This window comes from Otolemur garnettii, unplaced genomic scaffold, assembly GCF_000181295.1.
Source record: "Otolemur garnettii isolate 467f Iridium unplaced genomic scaffold, OtoGar3 scaffold00105, whole genome shotgun sequence".
In the NCBI taxonomy this organism is placed as follows: Eukaryota; Metazoa; Chordata; class Mammalia; order Primates; family Galagidae; genus Otolemur; species Otolemur garnettii.
The window spans coordinates 2,782,449-2,808,011 of NW_003852500.1; the positions used below are offsets into that span (position 1 = coordinate 2,782,449).

The 25,563-nt window shown below is 49.9% G+C and overlaps 1 protein-coding gene across 1 annotated transcript in view; it reads left to right on the forward strand.

Moving 5' to 3' along the window:
- Nucleotides 1–21,037, forward strand: part of SLC27A1 (solute carrier family 27 member 1) — a 28,802-nt gene extending 7,765 nt beyond the window's left edge. The window contains exons 2-12 of the mRNA XM_003796547.3: nucleotides 8,476–8,870; nucleotides 9,088–9,249; nucleotides 9,340–9,409; nucleotides 10,853–10,944; nucleotides 11,016–11,125; nucleotides 16,017–16,226; nucleotides 17,354–17,480; nucleotides 17,570–17,707; nucleotides 17,786–17,950; nucleotides 18,295–18,441; nucleotides 20,316–21,037. Coding sequence (XP_003796595.1) covers nucleotides 8,476–8,870; nucleotides 9,088–9,249; nucleotides 9,340–9,409; nucleotides 10,853–10,944; nucleotides 11,016–11,125; nucleotides 16,017–16,226; nucleotides 17,354–17,480; nucleotides 17,570–17,707; nucleotides 17,786–17,950; nucleotides 18,295–18,441; nucleotides 20,316–20,473 — 1,774 coding nt within the window. The 3' untranslated portion in view covers nucleotides 20,474–21,037. The remainder of the gene's footprint in view (nucleotides 1–8,475; nucleotides 8,871–9,087; nucleotides 9,250–9,339; nucleotides 9,410–10,852; nucleotides 10,945–11,015; nucleotides 11,126–16,016; nucleotides 16,227–17,353; nucleotides 17,481–17,569; nucleotides 17,708–17,785; nucleotides 17,951–18,294; nucleotides 18,442–20,315) is intronic.
- The last annotated feature ends 4,526 nt before the right edge of the window (nucleotides 21,038–25,563 follow it).

Consider the following 25,563-nt stretch of genomic DNA (forward strand, 5'->3'; position numbering starts at 1 on the left):
AAAAAAAAAAAAAAAAAAAAAAACTCTTGGGCTTAAGCACTTCTCTTGCCTCAGCCTCCCAAGTAGCTGGGACTACAGATGCCTGCCACAACACTTGGCTAGTTTTTGGTTATAGTTGTCATTGCTGCTTGGCAGGCCCGGCCTGGGCTGGCTCGAACCTGCCATCTTCAGTGTATGTGGCTGGTGCCCTAGCCGCTGAGCCACAGGTGCCAAGCCTATTTCCTTTGTTTAGAGATGATTTTTTTTGTTCTGTAGCCCAGGCTAGAATGCAGTGGCATGGTCTTAGCTCACTGCAGCCTCCAACTCCGGGGCTCAAGCAATTTTCCTGCCTCAGTCTCCCAAGTAGCTGAGACTATAGGTGGGTGCCATATCTGACCAATTTTTTCTATTTCACTTTTTTTTTTTTTCTTATAGATGGGGTTTCACCCTTTCTGTTGTACAGGAGGGCCTTGAACTCCTGGCCTCAAGAGATCCTCCCCACTTGGCCCTCCGAAGTGTTGGGATCACAGGTGTGAGCCACCATGCCCAGACTTTGCTTTGTTTTTAACATGCCCATCACCTTTCTCCGTCCCGTCCCGGGCTTGGTGCTTGCTGTCCCTTACATCTGGAACGCCTTTCCCATGTGAGTCCTCCTCATCCTTTAAAATGCGGGGCAAATGTTGCTTTCCCGGAGAGAATTCCCCTATCCCTGGGGATAAAATCCGCCCTGGTTGTGCTTGTACACATTGCCCTGTTTGTTTCCTTCTAAGCACTGATCATAAAACTGGAATGGTTTTTGTTTGCCTTTTGCTTATGAACTGCTTCATCCACCCTAGATTATAACGCCAAAGGGGCAAGGTCATGCCTACCATTGTCACCTGTGTAGCCCTGTACCTGTCTTGATGTCTAGCATGGGGTGGTGCTCAGCAGAGGTTAATGCCTGAATGGGCATGCTCCTCGGGGGAGGTATTCACCATAAGGAAACTTTCAGCACCAAGTAATGGCAATCCCGAGGAGAAGTGGCATTGATAGTAAGGAATATTTGTGGCCACGTGTAATATAGGATTGAGACAGAAGGTGGCTTCAGGTTGGTAATTTATGGTTTAACGTATTGTCATGGACCCAGGTTCCTTCTGTCTTTTTGCTCTGTCATCCATGATGGGCAGGATGACATGATTGCCATGATTGATGTCTCTGGCTAGCTTTCCTTGTGGCTCACATCCAGGCATCACATCCTGATGACAGCTTCCCAAAGTAGAAAAGAGGGAACATAAGACTGCTATATCCCATGTTGCAGGGGGGTTGAAAGGTCTGACATGTGTTTGTGGGGGTGTCTATGGATTGGGGAGTCCTGGAGTCAAGGATGCCCTGGGGTTCAGCAGGCAGAATCAGATTTTCAGGACTGAATGCTGAGCACAGTAGAGTGTCACATGGCCAAAGAGCATTTGGGGACAATTGGGCAGGATGTTTGCTTGCTCCTGGACAGTGGGAGCAGAGACGCTTCCTCTATTGTGTGGGTTACTGGGGCAAGAGCAGTGAGAAGGACAGACAAAGGTCAGACACGAAGCCTGGTGTCTGGGTATCCTGGTGTCTGGGAGTTGCTGTAACAAAGTCCCACAAACTGGATGGCTTAAGACAACAGACATTTATACCCTCATGAGGGTCGGAAGTCCAAAGTCAAAGTGTCAGTAGGGCTTTCCTCTCTCCCAGTATCTGGTAGCTTCTAACAGTCCTTGTTCCTTAGCTTGTGGGTGCGTCACTCCAGTCTCTGCCTCCATCTTCATATGACCTTTTCCTCTATGTCCTGTGTCGGCTCCCTTTCTGTCACCTATGAGGACAGCAGTCATTGGACTTAGGGCCTATCCTCAGTCCAGGAAGATCTCATCTCAAGAACTTTGATTTAATTATATCTGAGAATCAGCACAGTGACTCACACCTGTAATCTTGGTACTCCGGGAGATAGATGTGGGAGGATTACTTGAGCTCAGGAGTTTGAGCATAATCAAAAGTGAGACCCTCGTCTCTACCATAAATAGAGACGTGCAGACACCTGTAATCCCAGCCACATGGGAGGCTGAGACAGGAAGATGACTTGAGCCCAGGAGTTTGAGGTTATAATCAGCTATGATGACACCACTGTACTGTGCCTGGAGCAACAGAGTGAGACATTGTCTCAGAAAAAAAAAATTTACATCAGCAAAGATCCTTTTATTATTTAAAAAAATTTTTTTTGAGACAGAATCTTACTTTGTTGTGCTTGGTATAGTGCCATGGCATCATAGCTTACAGTGACCTCAAACTCTTGGGCAAGCTATCTTCTTACCTTAGCCTCCTGAGTAGCTGGGACTACAGGTGCCCACAAAAACACCCAGCTATTTTTAGAGATGGAGTCTTGTTCTTGCTCAGGCTGGTCTCAAACTCCTGAGCTCATGGGATATGCCCACCTTGGCTTCTAAGAGTGTTAGGATTATAGGTGTGATCCACTGCACCTGGCCCAAAGATCCTTTTAACACATAAGGTCACATTCACAGGCTCTGGAGGTGAGGACTTAGATGTATCTTTATGGGCAACACTGTTCAGCCCACTACACAAGGATGGGACCCACCCTAGAGTGAAGTAAAGAGTCTGGGAGGAAGTGACTGTACTGGTCCATGTGTGCAATGGTGGGGACCCAGCTAGGCTGGTGAGATGTGGTTGAGTTCTGGCTAGTCTGCGTTGGAGAAAGTTATTCCTCAGGACCTCCTGTGGGCCACATTGCATCTGGGCTTAGGGGACACCTTGACCACCATAATGCACTGGAAATGCACCAGATGCTTTTCTTGTCCTAAGGATCCCACAGTCTGGTAAGGAAGAGGAAAAATCAAGAAGGAAATAGGCTAGGTGCAGTGGTACTTGTAATCTCAGCACTTTGGGAGGCCAAGTTGTGAGGATCACTAAGTCCAGAAGTTCGAGACCAGCCTGGGCAACATAGTGAGACCCTGTCTCTCAAAAAAATTTAAAAAATTACCCAGGCATGGTGGTATATAATTCCTGTACCCCTAGCTACTTGGGAGGCTGAGGCAGGAGCATTCCTTGAGCTCAGGAGTTGGAGGTTGCTGTGAGCTGTGATTGTATCACTGTACTCTGGCCTGGGTGACAAGAGTAAGAAGTAAAGGATGGGAAGGAGCCACTGTGGGGGTACTGGAGCAGAATATTCCAGGCAGTGGCAAGAACACTGCAAGAACAAAGGTCATGGGGCAGCTACTGTTTGCTTTTAGAGACAGGATCAGAGCGAGGGGAGGGAAGTGGGGGCACTGATGATGGATGGGAGTCTCCCTGGACCCAGGGATGGCATTTGATTGAAAAAACAATGATGGGAATTTTTAGTGGGTAAAAAAAATATTTTTTCAAATAGTTTATTCTGGGAAAATTTCAAACCTACAATAATACAATGAGACTGTGGGCACATCTCCCACCATCTGTGATCAGTACATTCTCATTTCCTCATCCCCACCCACTTCCGCCTCCCTCTGAAACCCAGTGGCACATCCTTTCATCTGTTAATATTCCAGGGTGCATTTCTGGACAGCTCTAGACTCCATTATTGCCATAACCTGGTTTTCAGGGGCTTTGTTCATTCATTCTGTATGGTAGTAAGGTACACATCGCATAAAATTTGCCATTGGTGACGTAAAATACATTCACAGTGTTGTGCAACCATCACCACTCTCTAGTTCCAGAATGTTGGGGGATTTGGGGGGGATTTTTTTTTTAGAGTCGGGTGTCACCCACACTGGAATGCAGTGGTGTCATATCTCACTGCAGCTTCAAACTCCTAGGCTGAAGCTATCCTCCTGTCTCAGTCGCCTGAGTAGCTGGGACTACAGGTGTATAGCACCATGCTTGGCTAAGATTTTTTACTTTTTGTAGAGGTGATGTCTCGTTATTGCCAGACTGGTCTCAAATACCTGCCCTCAAGTGATCCTCCCTCCTTGGTCTCCCAAAGAGCTGGAATTGCAGGGGTAAGGCACTGTGCTAGGCCTGCAGAACTCTTTTCATCTTGTAAAACTGAAACTCTTCAGGGTTGTTTTTGTACTGTAATTTACATATAATAAATGCACCCATTCTTAATGTCCAATTGGGGTTTTTTTCCCCCAGTGGTCTATACCCAGGAAAACACCACAGTCAGGATATAAAGCATCCCATCTCCCCAAAAGTCCCCTGGTGCTGGCAGTATCTCTCCTTCCTCTCCCATGGGTCCTGGGTGTCAGCTGTTCTTATACCTCACACCAGATCAGGTTTGCCTGTACACAGTAGGTGTTCACTGTGTGTGGGATTAATGAAGGGAGCTGTGCCTCTATACTGCCCTCTGTTTACTGAGCACCTATTATGTACCAGGCTCCTGTTGAGATCTGAGGGATTTCACTCCCCTGTGTGCTCATAACCCAGCTGGCAGCCAATGCAGGGACAGTAGAATAGGCAGTAGACAAGGGCACCTTTCTTTATATTTTTAATTTTTTTTAGAGACAAGGTCTCCCTGTGTTGCCCAAGCTGGACTTAAATTTCTAGGCTCACGTGATCCTCCTGCCTTGACCTCCCAAATGGCTGGTACCATACCAAGTCCTTGGTTTCACCTTTCTGAGACTTCTTTGATCAGGCTCCATCCCTATAGTGCAGAGTAGTTTTGAGATTGTTTTTATGTGGAGGTTTAATCTGATTTACATTTTCAAAAGTTCTCCCCTTGAGCAAGGAACTCATGTATGGGAGATATTCATTTACCAAGGAGCTAACTGGTCAGCTGATCTGAGAGCAACAGAGCAGGTCTTCCCATGCCCAGGGCCGCAGGCTTTGCCTCTCTGTCCCTGCCTCCATCCCTATGGCTGGCCCCTCTGCAGAGTGGCTTTTCTTTTCTTTTCTTTTTTTTTTTTTTGAGACAGAGCCTCAAGCTATCCCCCTGGGCAGAGTGCCGTGGCATCACAGCTCATAGCAACCTCCAACTCCTGGGCTCAAGCGAGTCTCCTGCCTCAGCCTCCCAAGTACCTGGGACCACAGGTGCCCACCACAATGCCCGACCATTTTTTATTTGCAGCCATCATTGTTGTTTGGCGGCCCGGGCTGGGGATTCGAACCCACCACCTTAGGTATATGTGGCTGGCGCCTTAGCCGCTTGAGCCACAGGCACCGAGCCTGCAGAATGGCTTTTCCCCAAGACCCTGCTGATGTGCGGGTGTCCCTACCCTCATGAAAGATCAGGCTGGCACCAGGGGTGGCTGCTCCCTCCTTCAGGCTGCAGGACTCAGGCCTGACCTGAGAGCCCCAATACCTTTCTTCCCTCATGGGATTATTTGTGGCAGGTGCTCTGTGCTCTAGGAGGGCGGGATCTTGGGCTGTTTCCTCTGCTGCTGTCTCTCTGGAGCTAGAATATAACAGGTGCAAGTCTCTGTCTGCCCAGAGCAGGGAGAAACAAGCCAAGGATAAGATCATAAATGAATATATTACACTTGGCATTGGAAGGCCATAAGTACTATGGAGAAAAAAATAAACCAAGGATGGTGGAGGAGAGCATAGAAGTTGGTCCAGGAATGGCCACCTAAGGTGACACTTGAACCAAGACCTGGGAAAGGAGCTGTATGGATGTTGAGGAAGAACCTTCCAGGCAGCCAGCATAGTGTGTGCCAAAGTCCTGAGGAGGAACACACTGGGGTATCGGAGGGACAGTGAAGAGGTGAGTATGACTCCAGTGGGTGAATGAGGAGGGGAAGGAGTGGAAGATGGAAGGAAGAGGATGGAGGGGGAGGAGGCTCTATCTCTGTCACCACGGGGTCTCACCCCAAGTGGGCCTGGTGCTAAGTAGATGCTCACCATTTCAGGAGTCAGTGAAAGAGCTCATGTGTCTGTATCTGACTGCCAGGGAGGGCCGGTGCCCTGGATTCTGGGTCCAGGGGCATGAACATAGTAGTCTAGCCTCTATTTCCTGAGCACCCCTAGGCACCAGGCTCCTCAGCTGACACAGAATGCAGCATCTTTGGGGTATTTCTAATCCATGAGGGAATGGATCCATGACTGGTGGCTTCACACAGAGGCTTGGTAAATGACTGGCTTCCAGGGTGGATAAGAGAACATTCCCTGAGCCCAGCCTGTGCTCAGATGACTAACGCTGGCTCCTTTTGAGGAAATCTGTGCTGTGATAGGTCAGCAGTAGGTGCTGTGCATCCACCTCCTGCAGGTACCTGGTGGGTTTCCTGGAGGCAGCTGGGAATGTGCTGAGAAGAACCCAGTGAGTGGGCAGGTGAATGGGGGCCGGTGGGTGGTGTGTGTGGAGGGGAGGCTGCTGGAATTGAGTCACAAGAACTTCAGCACCCTGGTCCTATCCCCAGGGCAGCTGGAGAAGCCCTTCAGGGGCTTCCAGGGAAGTGTTTGACCCAAGTAGGAAATCTCATATATTTTACCAGAATCCTGAACCCTTGTTTTTGACAACTGCAGGTATTCTTCACCCACAGGTCCCCACCAGCCTCCTGTCTCCAGGGATTCCATCATAACCCTCTTCTGTGGCCCATGGAGCTGGCAGGGTCAGCCTCCCCTCTGATCCTCAAATGTGCCTCATTCCCCAGCCCTGTTCCCACCTCGGGGCCTTTGTACTAGCTGTTCTCTGGCTTTACCCACAGCTTGCTCCTTCTCCCCTCAGCAGGACCTGCTCAGGTGCCACCGGCCTCTCTTTCAAGGCCCTCACCCACCCCTGCCTTGGTACATGTCACTCTGCCCATGTCGCCCCTTGCAGCCTGGTCACCCTTCAGCAGTATCTGGTAATCATTCATATACATGGAGGGGGGGCCTCTGTCCCCACAGGACTGTGAATATCTGGAGGTGTAGCTTGGTGGTCTTTGTTCAATGGTCTGTTCCCAGAGCTGAGAAGGTGTTTGGCACACAGCAGACACTGGTAGCCTGAATTAATAAAGGAGAGAAGGAAAGAAGGAAGGAAGGGAGGAAGAGGAGAAGGAAGGGGGGAGAGAATGATGAATGAGGGATAAAATGATTGAGGGAGTGATGAAGGAGGGAATGTTTGATGGAGAGAATGAATGAAAGAGGGGAGGAATGGAGGAATGGCTGTGGGGATGAATAAAGGAAGGAGGGAATGAATGAATGAATTAGGGGATGAGTGAAGGCAGGAAGAAGTGAATAAATGAAAGAGGAATGAATGAGGAAATGAGTGAAAAGAAGGAGGGACTGAATGAAGGAAGAAATGAATGAGAAGGGAATAAATGATGAAGGAAGGGAATAAGGGAGGGAAGGAATGAATGATGAATGACTGAATGAATGCATGTATGTCTGTGCTGAGGTTCACTGTGCACACGTTTAGTCCAGGGGTGTGCAGAAGCCATTTCAGGGAGGCTGGGAGGCTGGGAGAGGCAATAGAGTACACAGGATGGATTTGATAATGGTTTTGATGCCAGAGCTGGTGGGAGGTGGTGGCCAGACCAGGCTGAAGCAGGAGCAGGCAGAGTGTAGACCCATCCCATGTCAGTTAAAACAGGCCCAAGGCAAGCTCTATAACAAACAAGCCCTGCTTGCCAGTGGCTTATGCCTGCACAAGGTTAATTCTCAGAGGTAGAGGTCAGGGTGGTGGACAAGGAGCCAGGAGGAGCCAGGGAGAACAGTCCATCTTCTGAACCAAGAGAGAAATTCTGGATTTCCGCATTCCGTGATGTTTGTTTCCCAAAGGGCAAACTGGAGAATGCTTGTCTGTTTTGGGGGTTCATTTCTCATTCCTCTAACAGCCTGCAATGAGGGTTGGCTGCTCACTTCCACACAGTCATTCAGGAATGTGGTTCTTTCCATTGGGGGCTTTGCTGTTCCCTGGGACCTCTGTCCTTTATATCCACTAGTGGGTAGGGAGGGGGAACTTTGAACCTTCTACCAAGGCCTGGGATTTGTCCTTGAACTCTGCATCAACTAGAATACCTTCTGGCCCTACCTGGAACAGGGGCCACTCTTCTCCCCAATTGCTGGATGCTTCAGTCATCTGTGCCTTGTATCATTAAGTGACTTGGGCTGCAGCAGCTGCTCACCCCAGGGCTGGACCCTGGGGACCCAATTGGAGTAGTCTGAGCATGAGAGGCCGGAGGCTGTCAGGTAGAGGAGGGTGCAGTGTCAGGTGTTTGGGATGTTCTAGAAGAGAAAAAAGAAAGGATGAGATTGGACCCCAGCTCCCCCAGGGCCACCAAGCTAGCTGAGGTAGGGGAGGACAGGGTGACTATTGTGCATCACTATGTCTAGGCCAGTTTGAGAATTCTGCTCAGTTTAAGAATTCCATCCACTTCCAGGCCGTTTGACAAATGGCCCCTGCTCTTGGTTCCCTGAGAGGTCTGGCCACCAAAAGTGTTAACTGGAAATCTCATCAAACCTCCAGGCTGCTCTGGGATCCTCCAGATGGGAACCCTGAGGCTTAGGGAAGCCAGTCTCCAGATGCAATGCTGCAGAGGCTGCCAGTGACACTATGTCCTTTGTCCTTCCTCCCAGTGGCCTCTCTGTATTGATTCGTGTACGCCTGGAGCTGCGATGGCATCAGCGTTCTGGCCACACCATCCCACACATCTTCCAGGCAGTGGCACAGGGGCAGCCAGAGCGCCTGGCCCTGGTGGATGCCAGCAGTGGTGTGTCCTGGACCTTTGCACAGTTGAATACCTACTCCAATGCTGTGGCCAACCTCTTCCTCCAGCTGGGCTTCGTACCGGGAGATGTAGTGGCGATCTTCCTGGAGGGCCGGCCCGAGTTTGTGGGGCTGTGGCTGGGCCTGGCCAAGGCAGGCGTGGAGGCTGCACTGCTCAATGTTAACCTGCGACGTGAACCCCTGGCCTTCTGCCTGGGCACATCAGGAGCCAAGGCCTTGATCTTTGGTGGAGAAATGGCAGCGGGTGAGGCCAGGTGCACGTGGGTGGAAGGCGGGTAGGGGACCTGGGGCTGCCCTCGGTGGTGAGATGCTCCTCCTCGGGGCCTAGAAAGGGAAGGGGGGCCTGTATGTGGCCATGAGTTGCATGGTCTGGGGCTGCCCTGGGACAGGGAAGTGGTGCATCCCAGGCCTTGGCAGGGAGCCTATCAAGCTGTGGCATTGACACCCACGTTGGACCTCAGCTGTGGCTGAGGTCAGTGGACAGCTGGGAAAGAGCCTCCTTAAGTTCTGCTCTGGAGACTTGGGGCCGGAGAACATCTTGCCGGATACACACCTCCTGGACCCAATGCTGAAGGAAGCCTCCACGTCCCCCCTTGCACAGCCCCCCAGCAAGGGCATGGATGGTGAGTCCTAGTAGGACCCTTCCATGCCTGCCCTACTGCCCGATTCTCTACCCACCCAGCCCCTATCCCCAACGCCCACATCTCCTGCAGATCGGCTCTTCTACATCTATACGTCGGGGACCACGGGGCTGCCCAAAGCTGCCATTGTCGTGCATAGCAGGTGAGGGGCCCATGGGCATGGCCCCCAGCCCCCAAGAGTGACCCAGGATGTCTCAACAACCCAACCTGTCCCCCAGCTCCTGTATGGTCTTGTGGACATCTCAGACCCCAACCTGGTGAAACTCACAGCCCATCTCAGGATGCTGTTGCCCTGTGTCCAACACTCTGGGGCCCCTCTGTTCCCACCCTACTTCTCTCCCATATCTAGCCCATCAGTGGGACCTGTCACCTCAGTTTGTCCAATTTTCTCCATGCCCCACTCCTCGACCTCCCCCAGCCATTCCTGGGGCTCCTGCTCCCCTGCTCGTGCGCCTAGTGGTCCAGCTCCCTTCAGCAGCCACAGGAGGGGTTAAAATCCTAAATCAGGCTGGGTGTAGTGGCTCACACCTGTAATCCTAGCACTTTAGAGGCCAAGATGGGAGGCTTGGAGTTTGACACCAGCCTGAGCAATGTACTGAGAACTTGCCTCTATAAAAACCAAAAATAAAACCCCCAATATTAGTCAGGTGTGATGGTTCACACCTGTAGTCCCAGCTACTTGGAAACTGAGATGGGAAGATCACTTGAGCTCAAGGGTTTGAGGTTACAGTAAGCAATGGTTGTGCCACTGGACTCCAGTCTGGGTGACAGAGCAAGACACTGTCTCTAAAAACAAAAATCCAGACTTGGTGCCTGTGACTCAAGTGGCTAAGACGCCAGCCACATACACCTGAGCTGGCAGGTTGGAATCCAGCCTGGGCCGCCAAACAACAATGATGGCTGCAACCAAAAAATAGCTGGGTGTTGTTGGCAGGTGCCTGTAGTCCCAGCTACTTGGGAGGCGGAGGCAGGAGAATCGCTTGAGCCCAGGAGTTGGAGGTTGCTATGAGCTGTGATGCCACGGCACTCTACCCAGAGCGACAGCTTGAGGCTGTCTCAAAAAGAAAAAAAAAATCATAAATCAGACCTCCTCTGCCCAAGACTTCCCTGCACCTGCCTGAGTCCTCAGAATAAAACCCATTCCCAGTTTGTGCCACTTCCTGATGTTGTTTTCTCCCCTTCACCCCTCACTTACTCTTCTTTAGCCTTTCAGACTTTCTGGAATGGCATGCCCCTCCCAGCATCAGGGCTTTTGCATATGCTGTGCCCTCTGCCTGGGCACCCTTATGGAGTACACCCGCATAAGCTCCTTCTGGTTAGGTCTGAGATCATGCTTCGCTTCCGCAGACAGGAACCCCCAATCTCCCTGCGTCACCTTCAGTTCTTCTCTGCCCATTCACCCTGTTACCTCCGTCTTGGCACCTAGCACTGTTATTTTCTTTATTTGCGACATGTTCCCTCTCTGACCCGCCTGTGAGTCCTGTGTGAACCAGGCTGGCTCTGCCTGGGTCTGCACCCAGCACCTTTACCCACCCCCATACTTCTGGGGGATTTAGGTCCCAGCCCCCGCCCTCCCGGCCCACAGGTACTACCGCATTGCCGCCTTCGGCCACCATGCCTACCGCATGCAGGCGACTGATGTGCTCTACGACTGCCTGCCTCTGTACCACTCGGCAGGTACCACGCAGCTGCCTGGGGGCGGGGGGTGGGGAATATCGGGAACACCTCACTGAGCCCACCCTCTGCAGGGAACATCATGGGTGTGGGACAGTGTCTCCTCTACGGGTTGACCGTCGTCCTCCGCAAGAAATTTTCAGCCAGCCGCTTCTGGGATGACTGCGTCAAGTACAACTGCACGGTCAGGCCCGGCCCTTCCTATCAGGCCACGCCCTCCCACTGCCTATTGGTCCATGATTATAGTGCAGCCTGCCCCCCTCTCCCTGGGGATGTCCTGAATGGCCGCCTAGGATGAGGACAGAGAGCGCAGCCAGTGTTTCTTGGGTACTTGATCTATGTCCAGTCCAGGGCCAGACCCTCCACGTGTAAACTCACTGCAGTCCTTATAAACTGCTTGGGAGTGGGTGAAGGCATCACACCCATTTCGCAGGTAGAGAAACTGAGAGTTGTAATGTTGCTGGGGTTGGACCCAGGGTGCCTTAAGGCTCTGCCTTTTCCATACCCCGTGCCCCGTGGGTCTTCCCTGCTGGTGCCTGCAGGGAAATGAGACCAGTGGGTGGGATCTGCTCCCTGGGATGTAGAGGGTTACAAGACTGGGGCTTCTGGGTTTAGGTAAGCATGAGGCAGAGGTGGGTTCATCTGCTGTCCCAGAGAGGAGGGCAGGTGTGTGTTCAGAGAAGGCAGCAATTCTCTTTTCCCCTCCACAATGAGAGGAAATCAGGCTGAGGATTTGAGTGCTGTGATAGGAGAGATTGAGGAGACTCAGGTGGGAGCACCTTGCCCTAGGAGATGCTGAGCCCCCAGGGAGGAGCATGACCAGCTGGGTAAGGAGAAGAGAGGGCAGGGTTTGTGCGGGGACTGTGGCAAATTAGTAGGTGTTACCTCACCTGGAACAAGTGGGCCTCAGGGAGTTCAGCCACTTGTACAGTTCACACATCTGGGCAGGGGTGGAGGCTCTAGGGACTCCTCAAGATCAATGACAATTGTGTTTTGCTCTACTTTTGAGGATTTTACATTCTGCTTGAGGGATCTTGGGAGAAATTGATAATGTGCCTCTTGAAATGTGAAACAGTGTCTTTTTAAAAAAGGAATTATTGAGAGTTGAAAATAATATTGAGAGTTTCTGCATTCTTGTGGGCAGAAAAGTATAGGGAGTTGTGGTGCACCCATAGGCCAGTCCCAGGGCCCATCCTACTCCACGTCCTACCTCTGCACGCTTACCCACATCCGTTCCTTTGCTTCACTAGTAAGCAGCCCTCATACTACAGTGTTTCCTGTGTAGATGATTCACTAAAATCTCTGAAAAAGGAGACCTTTTTTGTTAAGTTGAGGTGAAATTCACATAAATTAGTTATGTTAAAGCAAACAGTGGCATTAAGTGTTATATAATCACCACCTCCGTGTAATTCCAGAACATTCTTATCCTCCCAAAGGAAACCCCATTCCCATTAGCAGTCACTTACCATTTCCCCTCCCTTATACCCTGTCAGCCACTAATCTACTTCCTGTCTCTATGGATTTTCCTGTTCTGGATACTTCACATCAATGGAATCATATACTGTGTGGTATATTGTGCCCAGTAAAGAGTGTTTTTAAATGACAGTGATTTCTCAGTGTCATCAGGAATCTGGGCAGTGGCCTAATCTTGTGTCTTACCATGGCAAAAATGTTTCTGGTCTTGTTTCTATAGAAAAAAGCAATAGACAACTAGTATTGTGATTGGTTGATGTGTCTTATAAGAATCCTTTCATAGGCCAGGTGTGGGGGCTCATGCCTGTAATCCTTGCATTCTGGTAGGCTGTGGCAGGAGGATCACTTGAGGCCACAATTTTGAAAACAGCCTGGACAATATAATGAGCTCCCAACTCTGCAAAAATTTAGCTGAGCTTGGTGGCAGGCCCCTGTAGTATCACCTACTCTGGAAGCTGAGACAGGAGCATCTCTTGAGCCCAATAAGCTGTGATTGCACCACTGTACTCCACTGGGAGACAGAATGAGATCCTGTCTTTCAAAAAAAAGATATCCAGATATTACTAAGTGTTACTGGGGTACAGCATTGCCCCTTGTTGAGAACCACTGGTCTAGGTGTTTGATCAGCTTCAAGTTCAAAATTTTGACAAAGATACCTTATGGGTGATTCCATGTCCTCCCACTCGGAGGCCCATCACATCTGATGGTCTCTTTGTCCTTGACAAACCATGTTGCATTGGGCATCATTCACTGTCCCTTGGCCCTCAGAAGCTCATTCTATCAGTTTCCTAGAGGTAGAATTTCTGTTTCATATAAGGCAGGTGGTAAACACTGAAGAGTTCTTTAAGAAACAGAGGACAAGGTGGCGCCTGTGGCTCAAGGAGTAGGGCGCCTGCCCCATATAACGGAGGTGGCATGTTCAAACTTGGCCCTGGCCAAAAAAGTGCAAAAAAAAAAAAAAGATAGAATCTCCAAAGGTCATGTTTAACTACAATGATGAGAAAAAAAAAGAGCACGCACTTATTTGGGTTCAGAAATTCCATCTCATGGTTGTAGGGAAGAGAAAACTGCTTGGCTGCTGTTTTATTTGTAGTGGGGGCCATGTCCAGCTATTCCTATGGGCTTTAGCAGGTTGTGACCTACAACCTTGCTTTCTTAGCATCTTAGAGATAGGTGGGTAAGCAACTCAACACATCGTCATTCATGGAACCAAGTGTACAGTGCCTTTGTCTCCCCACATCCACTTGGGTCACTTATACTCGCTGTGAGTATAAGGTTGCCCTGACACAGGAATCCTAGCATGGGGCACCTGGTGTCTGCTTTACTGGGCAGATATGTGTTGTGTTCCTTTAGATCTGGGTCTATCTGAGGGACCAGACTAAAGGTAAAGATTAATTACTTGCTGTCAGTACATAGATTTGGCCTCAGCTGCCTTGATCACAGCTGAGTTATCCCTCCCTGGCCTGATATCCAAAGAAGATCCAAAGGGAGTTGTTTGTAGCACCTAGTCACAGTCTGGAGTATAGCTCTGTATTTAGGGAGGGCTTTTTCAGTTGAAAGGAACCAAAAGCCTAACCCTAAGCCTACGCTAAACTATGGCTTTCTCAAGGAAAGGGATTTATTAGCTAATGAAACTTAGGAGGCCATGCAATGACAGCATCAGGCATAGTTTGATCTAGGAGGGCCTCCACGTCTCTTCCATTTCTTGTTTTCAACCTTCTTGTTGGCTTTTCTTCAAGTGGGCAGCTTCCCTCTCTGTCCTTCCTCCAAGGGGATCTCCAGTAGCTCTAGCAAAGAAAAAAGCATCTCTGTTCTCCACATTCCATCAAAAGTCCCAGGGCTGGCTTGGTGCCCATAGCTCAGTGGTTAGGTTGCCGGCCACATACACTGGGTCTGGCATATTCGAACCCAGCCTGGGTCTGCTAAATAACAATGAGAAGTACAACAAAAAAAAAATAGCTGGGTGTTGTGGCGGGCACCTGTAGTCCCAGCTACTTGGGAGGCTGAGGCAAGAGAATCACTCAAAAATCTCAAAAAGAAAAAGAGTCCCAGGGCTGATTCTCATTGGCCTGGCTCTCTGGTTACATGTCCATTCTTTTTTTCTTTTTTTTTTGAGACAGAGCCTCAAGCTGTCCCCCTGTGTAGAGTGCTGTGGCAAACTCCAACTCCTGGGCTCAAGTGAGCCTCCTGCCTCCGCCTCCCAAGTAGCTGGGACCACAGATGCCCACCACAATACCCAGCTATTTTTTGGTTGCAGCTGTCATTGTTGTTTGGCGGGCTCGGGCTGGATTCAAACCTACCACCTTGGGTGTATGTGGCTGGCACCTTAGCCACTTGAGCCACAGGTACCGAGCCTACATGTCCATTCTTAAACAAATTACAGTGGCTGAGGATGGACTGAGCTGAATGGCTAGCTGTGTCACATGTTCTTTCCTGGAGACATGGTGGGCTGCACCACACTCAAGGCCTACTCTTCTTTGTAGGGTCCTGATGTTGGTGACTTGCTGGTGGTGTTGGGTACACTGCATTCTCTCTCTGGGGCTTAGTGCTTGGTAGGTGGTATGTGCTCAGCAGGCTGGTTTTATTCATTAGCTATTTAGTGAGTGCTCACTCAGAGACTCAGCCCCGTATGCAGGGGGTGTCTTTTGCTGATTTGACATTTGAACGAAGACCTGAGAACCCAGACACACATCTGGGGAAATGTCTAATTTAGGCCAAAGGCACAGCACATCTAAAGTCCCCAAGAGGCAGAGCTAGGTGCAGAGAGAGAGAGAGAGGAGGCAGGAAGGGCCAGATTGAGGGAACACAGGCAGAGATTTGGATTTCATCCTGAAATGTGAGAGGGAGCTATGAACACTTTTGCATCTGTGATGATCAATCTGTTGGTTATTCCTGAGGACATAATTACTTCATTCCAACTCTGGTGCCAATCCAATTCTTCCACTTACTTGCTGTGCGACCTTGGGCTAATTAATTACTTCCAGTGAGCCTTGGTTTCTCCATCTGTGAAACAGGGATGGTAATTATTCAGAAGCCCACAGGGAGATGAGAGCTTAAGGGCACCTTGGGGCATCTGGCAGATGACACCAAGAAGCCCAGGTGGAGAGTAAGAATGAAAGGCAGAGAGAGAATATTCGCTGCAGGGGGCGCCAGTGAGCAAGTGACTCTGTGGCTCCTGAGGCTCAGTTCCAATGCTGACCTGTCAGTCTAATATATGCACCTAAGAGTGGTCTACCCCAGGGGTGATGCTGTTAGCAGCCTCGGGGACAGCATAGGCTCTGGACCGAGGGTGGCCCTGTGGAGCCTCAACTCTCCAGCTAATCTTCCTGCCCTGTGTGCCAGCTGAGGCTCTAGGAGTGATGCAGTATCTATCCCATAGTAAGCGGAGTGGGGGCAGAGGGATCATGGAGGAGTATGGGGGACACTGCACCCATTCCGATAGAAGCCATGTCCTCGGTCCTTTGTGGGGACTGAGCACTGTCAATAGTGTCACCCAAGTGTGGGCTGTCATCACCTTCAGGCCGTTTGGTTTCACTCATAGGATTAGCTTCCCGGGGGCAGTCTTGGCTCTCTCCTCCAATCCCGGCTCCCCGCGCTCGCAGGTGGTCCAGTACATCGGGGAAATCTGCCGCTACTTGCTGAAGCAGCCCGTGCGGGAGGCTGAGAAGCGGCACCTTGTACGCCTGGCAGTGGGCAACGGGCTGCGGCCGGCCATCTGGGAGGAGTTCACGCAGCGCTTTGGCGTGCGCCAGATTGGCGAGTTCTACGGGGCCACCGAGTGCAACTGCAGCATTGCCAACATGGATGGCAAGGTATGCACGGGCAGGACCTGGGTCCAGGAATGGTCACTACCTCTGCCTCTCAGGGCCCCAGGTGTCCATAGTGCGGAGAACTCAGCCAGGGTGCACAGTGTGGGGTGTGGGGGAGTTCCCGAACCCCCCCACCCCACCTTCAGAGGCTCAATTCAGGGACTTTCCCCAGCATAGTCGCATGACTGTCACCCTTCTTTATTGGCAAGTGTTCAAAGCCACTGCAGCCTTGGCTGGACAAGTGCCTCGGCTTTTCTGAGCCTCACTTGCTCAGGCTCATATGGTGGTAGATGAATAAAGCAGTGTTCTGGGGACCCAGGACTAGGATTGGGATGCCACTCTCTTGTTGGGCCAGTCACTCAGGTTCCTTGGACTCAGTTTCCTCACCTGTAAATGGGGACAGCCATTCAGTTCATTGCAAGTGTTCTAATTGTGCAACGACATAAGCTCAGTGTGCTGTGTCCCCAGATCCTTCCATGATTAACAAGGACTGACACTATTATCACCTCCATTCTGCCCATGTGTGACTCTGCCTTTCTCTTCCCAAGCCCCTCCTACCCAAGGCAGGAATAGATCATGCTCATAATGAAGCAAGTGTTATATGGGCTGGGTCTCAAGTGCCAAAAACACTGCACAGTTGTCACCGTACTTATTTGTTGGATAGGCAGGACCCCAAAGACACTCTGGCTATGCTAGCTCTAGTTGCTGTTTAATGAACACACTCAACAGCATGCAGTGACACAAACTTGTTGAGCAAGGATTTCCACTCATAGACCCATACCAGGCAGGGCAGCGGGCAGCAGGCAGCAATTCTGCCAGTGTCCCATGTGGCTCCAGGGATGCCGGGCATCCACTTCTTGCCAGTGTGGAGAGTTTTGTGGGCCAGGTTGTGGCAGCCAGCCACGGGTCTCCTGAGGCTGCAACGGAGGCTGGAAAAGTCGGGGTGGGTGAGTTGAGGTATAGGGTACACTGCTCTTACCATCCCCGTTTTGCAGATCATCCAAGATTACAGCAGATAGTGTCACTAGGGATGTGACGATCAAGCTGTGGGGCAGGAGAGGCAAAGTATCAATGAGGAGGACCCCATGCCACTGCCAGGCCCCTTGCTAACTCAGTTCTCCTCATCTCAGGTCGGTGCCTGTGGCTTTAACAGCCGCATCCTGCCCCATGTGTACCCCATCAAACTGGTAAAGGTCAATGAAGACACTATGGAGCTGCTGCGGGATGCCCAGGGCCTCTGCATCCCATGCCAGACTGGTGAGCATGACCCCTGCCTGGTTCCCTGGGGAGCTGTGGTCCTCATCCCTTACCCATCCACTACAGCCTGAGCTTGGCCTCTTCCCCAGGGGAGCCTGGCCTGCTCGTGGGCCAAATCAACCAGCAGGACCCACTGCGACGCTTTGATGGCTATGTGAGTGAGAGCGCCACCAGCAAGAAGATCGCCTATAGTGTCTTCCGCAAGGGTGACAGCGCCTACCTTTCAGGTATGCAGCCCACTAGATCCCTGGTGCTGGCTGTGAGTATGGGAGCCACCATCTACCTTTCCTTTTCTTCTCTGCTAGGTGATGTGCTGGTGATGGATGAACTTGGCTACATGTACTTCCGGGACCGCAGTGGGGACACCTTTCGCTGGCGTGGCGAGAATGTCTCTACCACTGAGGTGGAGAGTGTGCTGAGCCGTTTGCTGGGCCAGACAGATGTGGCCGTGTATGGGGTGGCCGTGCCAGGCAAGCTGGGGTTGGTTCTAGAGTGTGGCAGGCCCAGGGGAGCCCAGCCAGAAGGGGCTTGAGGTACAAGTGCTCTTGGGCAGTGTACAGCCTAGACAATTGCATATGGCAGCCTGGGTGGGAGCATGGGAAAGTCTGTTCGTGTGAGTGATGTTGAGCTTTGATTTTCTTGCCCAGAAAATGGGATCCTGAAAGCAGCCCTGTATAAGGGCTACAGGAACTCCATAAAATGTTTATTGTTTCGGCAAATGTTATCCCGGGTGGGGGGAGGACTAGAGACTATGGGCTGCTGCTTAAGGGTGTTGCTGGGGGTAGGATGTTCTCAGCTGAGCCTCTGTCTCCAGGAGTGGAGGGCAAAGCAGGAATGGCAGCCATTGCAGACCCACACAGCCAGCTGGACCCCAACGTAGTGTACCAGGAGCTGCAGAAGGTGCTGGCACCCTATGCCCGGCCCATATTCTTGCGTCTCCTGCCCCAGGTGGACACCACAGGTGCGCCTCACCTCTGCCTCTCTCTATCCACCTGTCTGTTGGTTGATGTCTTAGTTCCTTAGTCCCTCCTATGCTAGGGATCAAATTCCAATGTAAGTTTAGTGGGGACAAACAAACCATATCCAAACCATGGCAAATAACCATTACTTATTTGTTCTAGTTCAGGACCCTGTTCTGAGTTTGACATATGGCTCATGGCCAGCTGGTGATATGGGCTCACACAGGGTCCTTCTGTTGTTATATTTATGTTTTTATTTATTTCCATTTCTCACTCCCACCTACACTAAGTATCTTGAAATATTTGCTTCATCTTTTCATTTTCTACATTTTTTCTGATACCTAGGAAATCTGAGTGAATCATCTAGCACCTCTTGAGTTTCATCCTCTGCAAATTGCCTGTTCATATTATTCACCCGTCTTGTGTGGGGTCTTTTTCTTTTTGATTGGTGGGAGTTCCTAATAATAGTCTAAGTGTTAATTCCTTAGCAATTTCAGATATTGTAAGTCTCTTCTCTTGTTATTGAGTCTGACTGTTCACTTTGCCCATGGTGCTCTTTGTTATAAAAATCTTAAGTGATACAAACAACTTTACCTATCTGGGTACAGTGGCTTATGCTTGTAATCCCAGCTACTTGGGAGGTGGAGGAGGGAGGAATGTTTGAGGCCAAGAGTTTCAGACCAGCTGGGGTGATAGAATGACCCTGTCTCTAAAAAATTAAAAAAAAAAAAAATTTATACTTTTTTCTTTAACCTTATAGTTTATGCTTTTATAGTTTTGTTTTGAAAAATTACCTTCCGGCTCGGCTCCTATAGCTCAACCGGCTAAGGCGCCAGCCACGTACACCTAAGGTGGCGGGTTCGAATCCCCAGCCTGGACCCGCCAAACAACAATGACGGCTGCAACCAAAAAATGGCCGGGCGTTGTGGCGGGCGCCTGTGGTCCCAGCTACTTGGGAGGCTGAGGCAGGAGACTCGCTTGAGCCCAGGAGTTGGAGGTTGCTGTGAGCTGTGATGCCACGGCACTCTACCCAGGGGACGGCTTGAGGCTCTGTCTCAAAAAAAAAAAAAAAAAAGAAAAATTACCTTCCCATGGATTCAGGTACAGTGGCTCATGCCTGTAATCCTAGCACTCTGGGAGGCTGAGGCAGGAGAATCCCTTCAGTTGAAGAATTTAAGACTAAAAATAGAAAAAATAGCCAGGCATTGTGGTGGTCTCCTATAATCCCAGCTGAGAGGCTGGGGTAGAAAGATCACTTGAATGCAGGAGCTTTAGGTTATTGTGAACTAAGCTGATGCTTTGGCACTCTAGCTTGGGCAACAGAGTGAAACTGTCTCCAAAAAAAAAAAAAAAAAAAAGTAAGAAGAAAAAGTTGCAACCCCCACCATGAACTGTTATGAAATGGTTTTGTAAAAAATATGCTAAGGGTTACTGTTAGTAGAAGAAAATGAAGAAGAATATCTTTGTGATCTAAAATTGGGAAGGTAAGTTTCTATTCTTTTTTGAGACAGAATCTTATAGGCATAGATGTGTACCAATAAAACTTTATTAACCTATGAGGCATAGGTCACTGAAATCCAATCCACTGTGTGGCAGACAAAGCGCTGCCTCAGTCGTATAGGGGATGAACATATGACCAGGCAGGAGCACACAAAGTTTCCCCCTGTGCTGGAGGTAGTCAGGGAGGCCTCTCTGGAGGTAGAGGCCTGAAGCTGGGATCCGAAGGACAGAGGGAAATCAGGCTAAATAGGGAAGAATGTTCCCACCAAGGGGATGGCCTGTGGGGAGGCCCAGAGGTGTAAAAAGAATGGCAAGTTGGGAGCTCCTGGAAGCCACCTGCTCAGCCTTTGTCCCCTCACCCACACCTCCACCCCAGGGACCTTCAAGATCCAGAAGACGAGGCTGCAGCGTGAGGCTTTTGATCCACGTCAGACATCAGACCGGCTCTTCTTCCTGGACTTGAAGAAGGGCCACTACCTGCCCCTGGACGAGGGTGTCTACAGCCGCATCTGCTCGGGTGCCTATGCCCTCTAATACTTCTCTCCTGCCAGCCAGAGACTCCCAACCAGAGCTGTTGGGTGAGGTGGGCTTGAGCTGGACAGCCCTACCCGGGGGCTATCTCTCTTGCACACCCACCTGGTGGAGCCACACTTGGCCATCCTGGGGGCAAAAAACTGGAATTTCAGAGGACCCCAATTCTCTCTCCTCCTTTGCACTCCTGTGTATGTTTGTCTGTCGGTGTGCCCTCATTGCTCCTCTGTCTTCTGTGTCCTTGTCTGGCCTCATCTCTCCCCTCTTTTCCTTCATCTTTCTTCTCTCCTGCCAAGAGCAGAGCAAACATTTCTTGGGAGCTGCATCCTCTGCAGGACCCAGCTGTCCTGAGAGCCTCTGTGGGCCATCCCCAATGGGTGCTGGCCCCAGAATGGGGTTTCCCTGCTTCCCCCTTGGCTGTGCCTTAAGGAGCCCAAGCCCTGGCAGGGGTCATGGTCCTTTGTGAACTCCAAGTAGGCCCTGCACCCTACTGGCTGGTATTCTTGGCTAGCCTGCATGTGTAGGGGGATCAGACAGTGTCCCTCAGGTAATTGGAAATGTCACCAAGCTGGGCTGATGGCTTTTTTTGCACTTCCTTGTTTCTGGTGGGTTTCCCTGGCCCCACCTTTTCTCCCAATGCCCTGGAAACTTCCAGAATTGAATATGACCACTTGGACATTGCCACTGTTGGCCCCTGCCTGGACATCTCTGTTCAGGCTTCTCTGAGGATTCCTGCTAGAAGACCTTGAATGAAGGTTGTGTTGCTGGGGGTGGGAAGTAGTGGGGAGAGAGGCTGCCTAGCTCACTGCTCACTGTCCCTGGCAAGGGCCTCTTGGGTGTCTCCATCTAGCATAGGTATTAAGGGTCCCATGGCAATAGCAGTAGTGGGGCTGGGGAAGATCTTCAGCCCAGGATGGAATCTGAGATTGCCTCAGGTTCTCAAATGTCCCCAATGGCTGTGCTACTGATGGCTGTTGGTGGTGACATACTGGACAATCCCACCAGGATGATGCAGACATATCCCCATCAGCCATGTTGGTGGCTTTTTTTTTTTTTTTGAGAGAGTCTCATTATGTCGGCCTTGGTAGAGTGCAAGTGCCATGGTGTCACAGCTCACAACAACCTCCAACGTTTGGGCTTAAGTGATTCTCTTGCCTCAGCCTCCCAAGTAGCTGGAACTACAGGTGCCCAGCATAACACCCAGCTATTTTTTGTTGTAGTTGTCATTGTTGTTTTAGCTGGTCTGGGCCGGGTTTGAACCCGCCACCCTTGGTGTATGTGTGCTATGGGCCCTGAGCTGCATGTTGGTGGTTTATCTGCTCATCTCAGACACCTATGCCAGCCTTTCTTGGGGCCAGCCACCCAGATTGCTTGTCTGTTTTCTCGGCATCACTGCCCCTTGGACAGTGGAGTTGGTAGTGAGTGACCTTCTGGTCTCAGACCTTGCTAAGCACTGAGGTTTTATTTCATAATTGGTTTCAAGAAATAAACCTGCAGAGCTTCTGGCACCTGCTGGGTGCCTAGTTGTTTATTGTCTGTCCCCATGTGATGCAAAACCCTTGCAGAGTTTCAGGAGACATGACAGGATGGGCCCCCACCAGGAGCTCAGCCTGCAAAACTCGTCAGACACAAATGGGAGGTCAGCTCACCCGCTAAACTGGGAGGCCATTGGGAAAGGGGATGTGGGTTAGTGCTGTCACCACCCTCCCATTACAGTCTTCCCTCCCATAACAGTCTTGTGATGGCTTCAGTTATTCCAGAGGTGGTATGGCCCATCTGCCCTTGGGTTCCTGCAGGTACTGTAGGAAGGCCCAGATCAGAGTGTGTGTTCTGGCACATCTGGCTGTCCAGAAAGATGTGCCTCCATGTACCAGCAAGCTGTGCTCTCAGTGAGAGTTGCTGGACCTGCCCCAAAGGCCATCAGAGCTGGGATTTGAACCTAGAACATGTAGATCTGGAGTCTATAAGGTAGTTCCTCCTTATCCATGAAGGATTTATGCTGAGACCCCCAGGGGATATCTGAAACCAAGGATAGTATTAACTCCTGTATACATTATTATTATTTTTTTAATTTAATAACTGAGAAGGCTAAAGTGACTAACTGGTGGGTAGTGTAGACAAATGGATACACTGGAAAAAGGGAAGCTGGATGGAGAGAATTCATCATGTTCATAACAGCATACAATTTAAAAAATGAATTGTTGGCTGCATGGTTCACACTTGTAATCCCAGCATTTTTATTTTTTATTTTTATTTTATTTTATTTTATTTTTTTGAGACGGAGCCTCAAGCTATCCCCCTGGGTAGAGTGCCATGGCATCACGCTCACAGCAACCTCCAACTCCTGGGCTCAAGCGAGTCTCCTGCCTCAGCCTCCCAAGTAGCTGGGACCACAGGCGCCCGCCACAACGCCCGGCCATCTTTTGGTTGCAGCCGTCATTGTTGTTTGGCGGGTCCGGGCTGGGGATTCGAACCCGCCACCTTAGGTGTATGTGGCTGGCGCCTTAGCCGCTTGAGCCACAGGCGCCGAGCCAATCCCAGCATTTTTAGAAGCTGAAGCAGAAGCATTGCTTGAAGCTTGGAGTTTGAGACCAGCCTGGGCAACATAGCACAACCTCATCTTTTTAAAAAAAATAGAAGGCTGGGCATGGTGGCTCATGCCTGTAATCCTAGCACTCTGGGAGGCCAAAGCAGATGAAGGAGTTTGAGACTAGCCTGAGCAAGAGCGACACTCTGTAAAATAAAAGGAAAAGTTGGGCATTGTGGTAGGTGCCTGTAGTCCCAGCTACTTGGGAGGCTGAGGCAAGGGGATCACTTTAGCCCAAGAATTTGAAATTGCTGTAAGCTATGATGCCACAGCACTCTACTGAGGGTGGCAGAGTGAGAGTCTGTCTCAAATAAATAGATGGATAGATAAATAAATAAATAGAAAAATTAGGTGTGGTAGTGTGTGCACCTGTAGTCTCAGGTACTTGGGAGGCTGAGGCAGGAGGATCGCTTGAGGTTGCTGTGAGCTATGATAATGCCACTATACTCCAGCTTTGGTGACAGAGCAGGCCTGTCTCAAAAAACAAAAACAAGGGGCAGTACCTGTGGCTCAAAGGAGTAGAGCACCAGCCCCATATGCTAGAGATAGCAGGTTCAAACCCAGCCCAGCCAAAAGCTGCAAAACAAAACAAAACAAAACAAAAACAAACTCCCCTCTGGATTGATGAGAAAAATACTCCTAAAGACTTTCTGATGGACATCTGTTAGTTTTTTTTTTTTTTTTAATGTAATAGACCTTATTTTTATTTTATTTTTCTAGAGAAAGGTGGTCTCATTGTGTTGCCTTGCTAGCTGGGAACTCCATGGCCCAAGTGATCCTCTTGGGATCCTCTTGATCCTGAGTAGCTGGGCCTAAACCCAACTAGACTTTATTATTATTATTATTATTTTTAGAGTACTTACAAGTTTGCAGGAAAATGAGAGAAAAGTATAGAGTGCTTCCATATATCCTCTCGGCACAAATGTTTCCTCTATTATTAACATTTTGCATTAGTGTGGTACATTTGTTACAGGTGAACCCAAACTGATACATTATTATTAGGTCAAGTACAGAGTTTTCATTAGGGTTTACTTTTGGTATTGTATAGTTTTCTGTGAGTTTCAACAAATGTATCCTGTCATATATCTACCCCTATAGTATCACAGAATAGTTTAACTGCCCAAAATATCCTGAGCTCTGCCTCTTCATCCCATCCTCCCCTCAGTCCGCTGGCAACCACTGATCTTTTTACTGTCTCCATAGTGTTGCCTTTTCCAGAATGCTGTATAGTTGGAATCATACAGTGTATAACCTTTTCATTGCATTGAAAGCTTTGTACTGAAAGTTCCTCTGCATCTCTGTAGCTCGAGAGCTCTGTTTTTGATCTGCCCAAATGAGAAGCTCCGTGACTTGCTCCAAGATATCCCCCCTTCCATGTTAAGGAAGAAATCTGGGATCAGCCCCTTCTTTATGGGCTGGCTCTGGAAGAATGTTCACAGAGGGGACGTTTGTACCTCTGACACTAGAAGAGAAACTTGCCCCAGGCTGGCCTTAGCATGTTGGCTGTGAGAGGCAGGGGCTGAGCATTGCGTGAGCTATGAAGAGGAAGAAGCAGATTCCAGGGAGGGTACCTACAGGAGGGAGGGAAAGGCAGCTGGGGGGTGTCCTTCCTGCTCTCTCTGTCATGGCTGGTCATTTCCAACCTGTGGCTTCTATGCCTTTGTTCCAGCTGTTTCTCCTGCCTGAGACATTTCTCTTCCCGTTGCCAGGCCAACTGCTATGGATTTTTTTTTTTTTTTTTTTTTTTGTAGATTGAAATATGCACATACCATAAGATTTACTCCTTTGGATTTTTTTTTTTTTTTGAGACAGTCCTGCTATGTCACCCTTGGTAGAGTGCCATGGCGTCACAGCTCACTGCAACCTCAAACTCATGGGCTTAAGCAATTCTCTTGCCTCAGCCTCGCAAGTAACTGGGACTACAGGAGCCTGCCACAACACCCAGCTATTTTTTTGTTGCAGTTGTCATTGTTTAGCAGGCCCGGGCTGGGCTCGCACCTGCCAGCCTTGGTGTATGTTGCTGGTGCCCTACTCACTGAGCTACAGGCACCTAACTCCTTTCAATTTTTTTAAAAGACAGAGTTTTGCTCTGTCACCCAGGCTGGAGTGCAGTGGTGTGATCATAGCTCACTACAGCCTTGAACTCCTGCACTCAAGCAATCCTGCCTCAGCCTCCCAAGTAGCTGAGAATACAGGTGCATACCACTATACCCAGGTAAAATTTATTTTTTTTTGTAAAAATGGAGGTCTCATGATATTGTCCAGGCTGGTCTCAATTTTCTGGCCTCAAGTGATCTTCCCACCTCAGCCTCCCAAAGCACTAGGATTACAGGTGTGAGTTATCACACCTGGCCAAATTTGTTCTTTTAAAATGCACAATTTAGGGCAGCACCTGTGGCTCAGTGGGTAGGGCGCTGGCCCCATATACCAAGGGTGGTAGGTTCAAACCTGGCCCCTACCAAACTGCAACAACAAAAAAAATAGCTGGGTATTGTGGCAGGTGCCT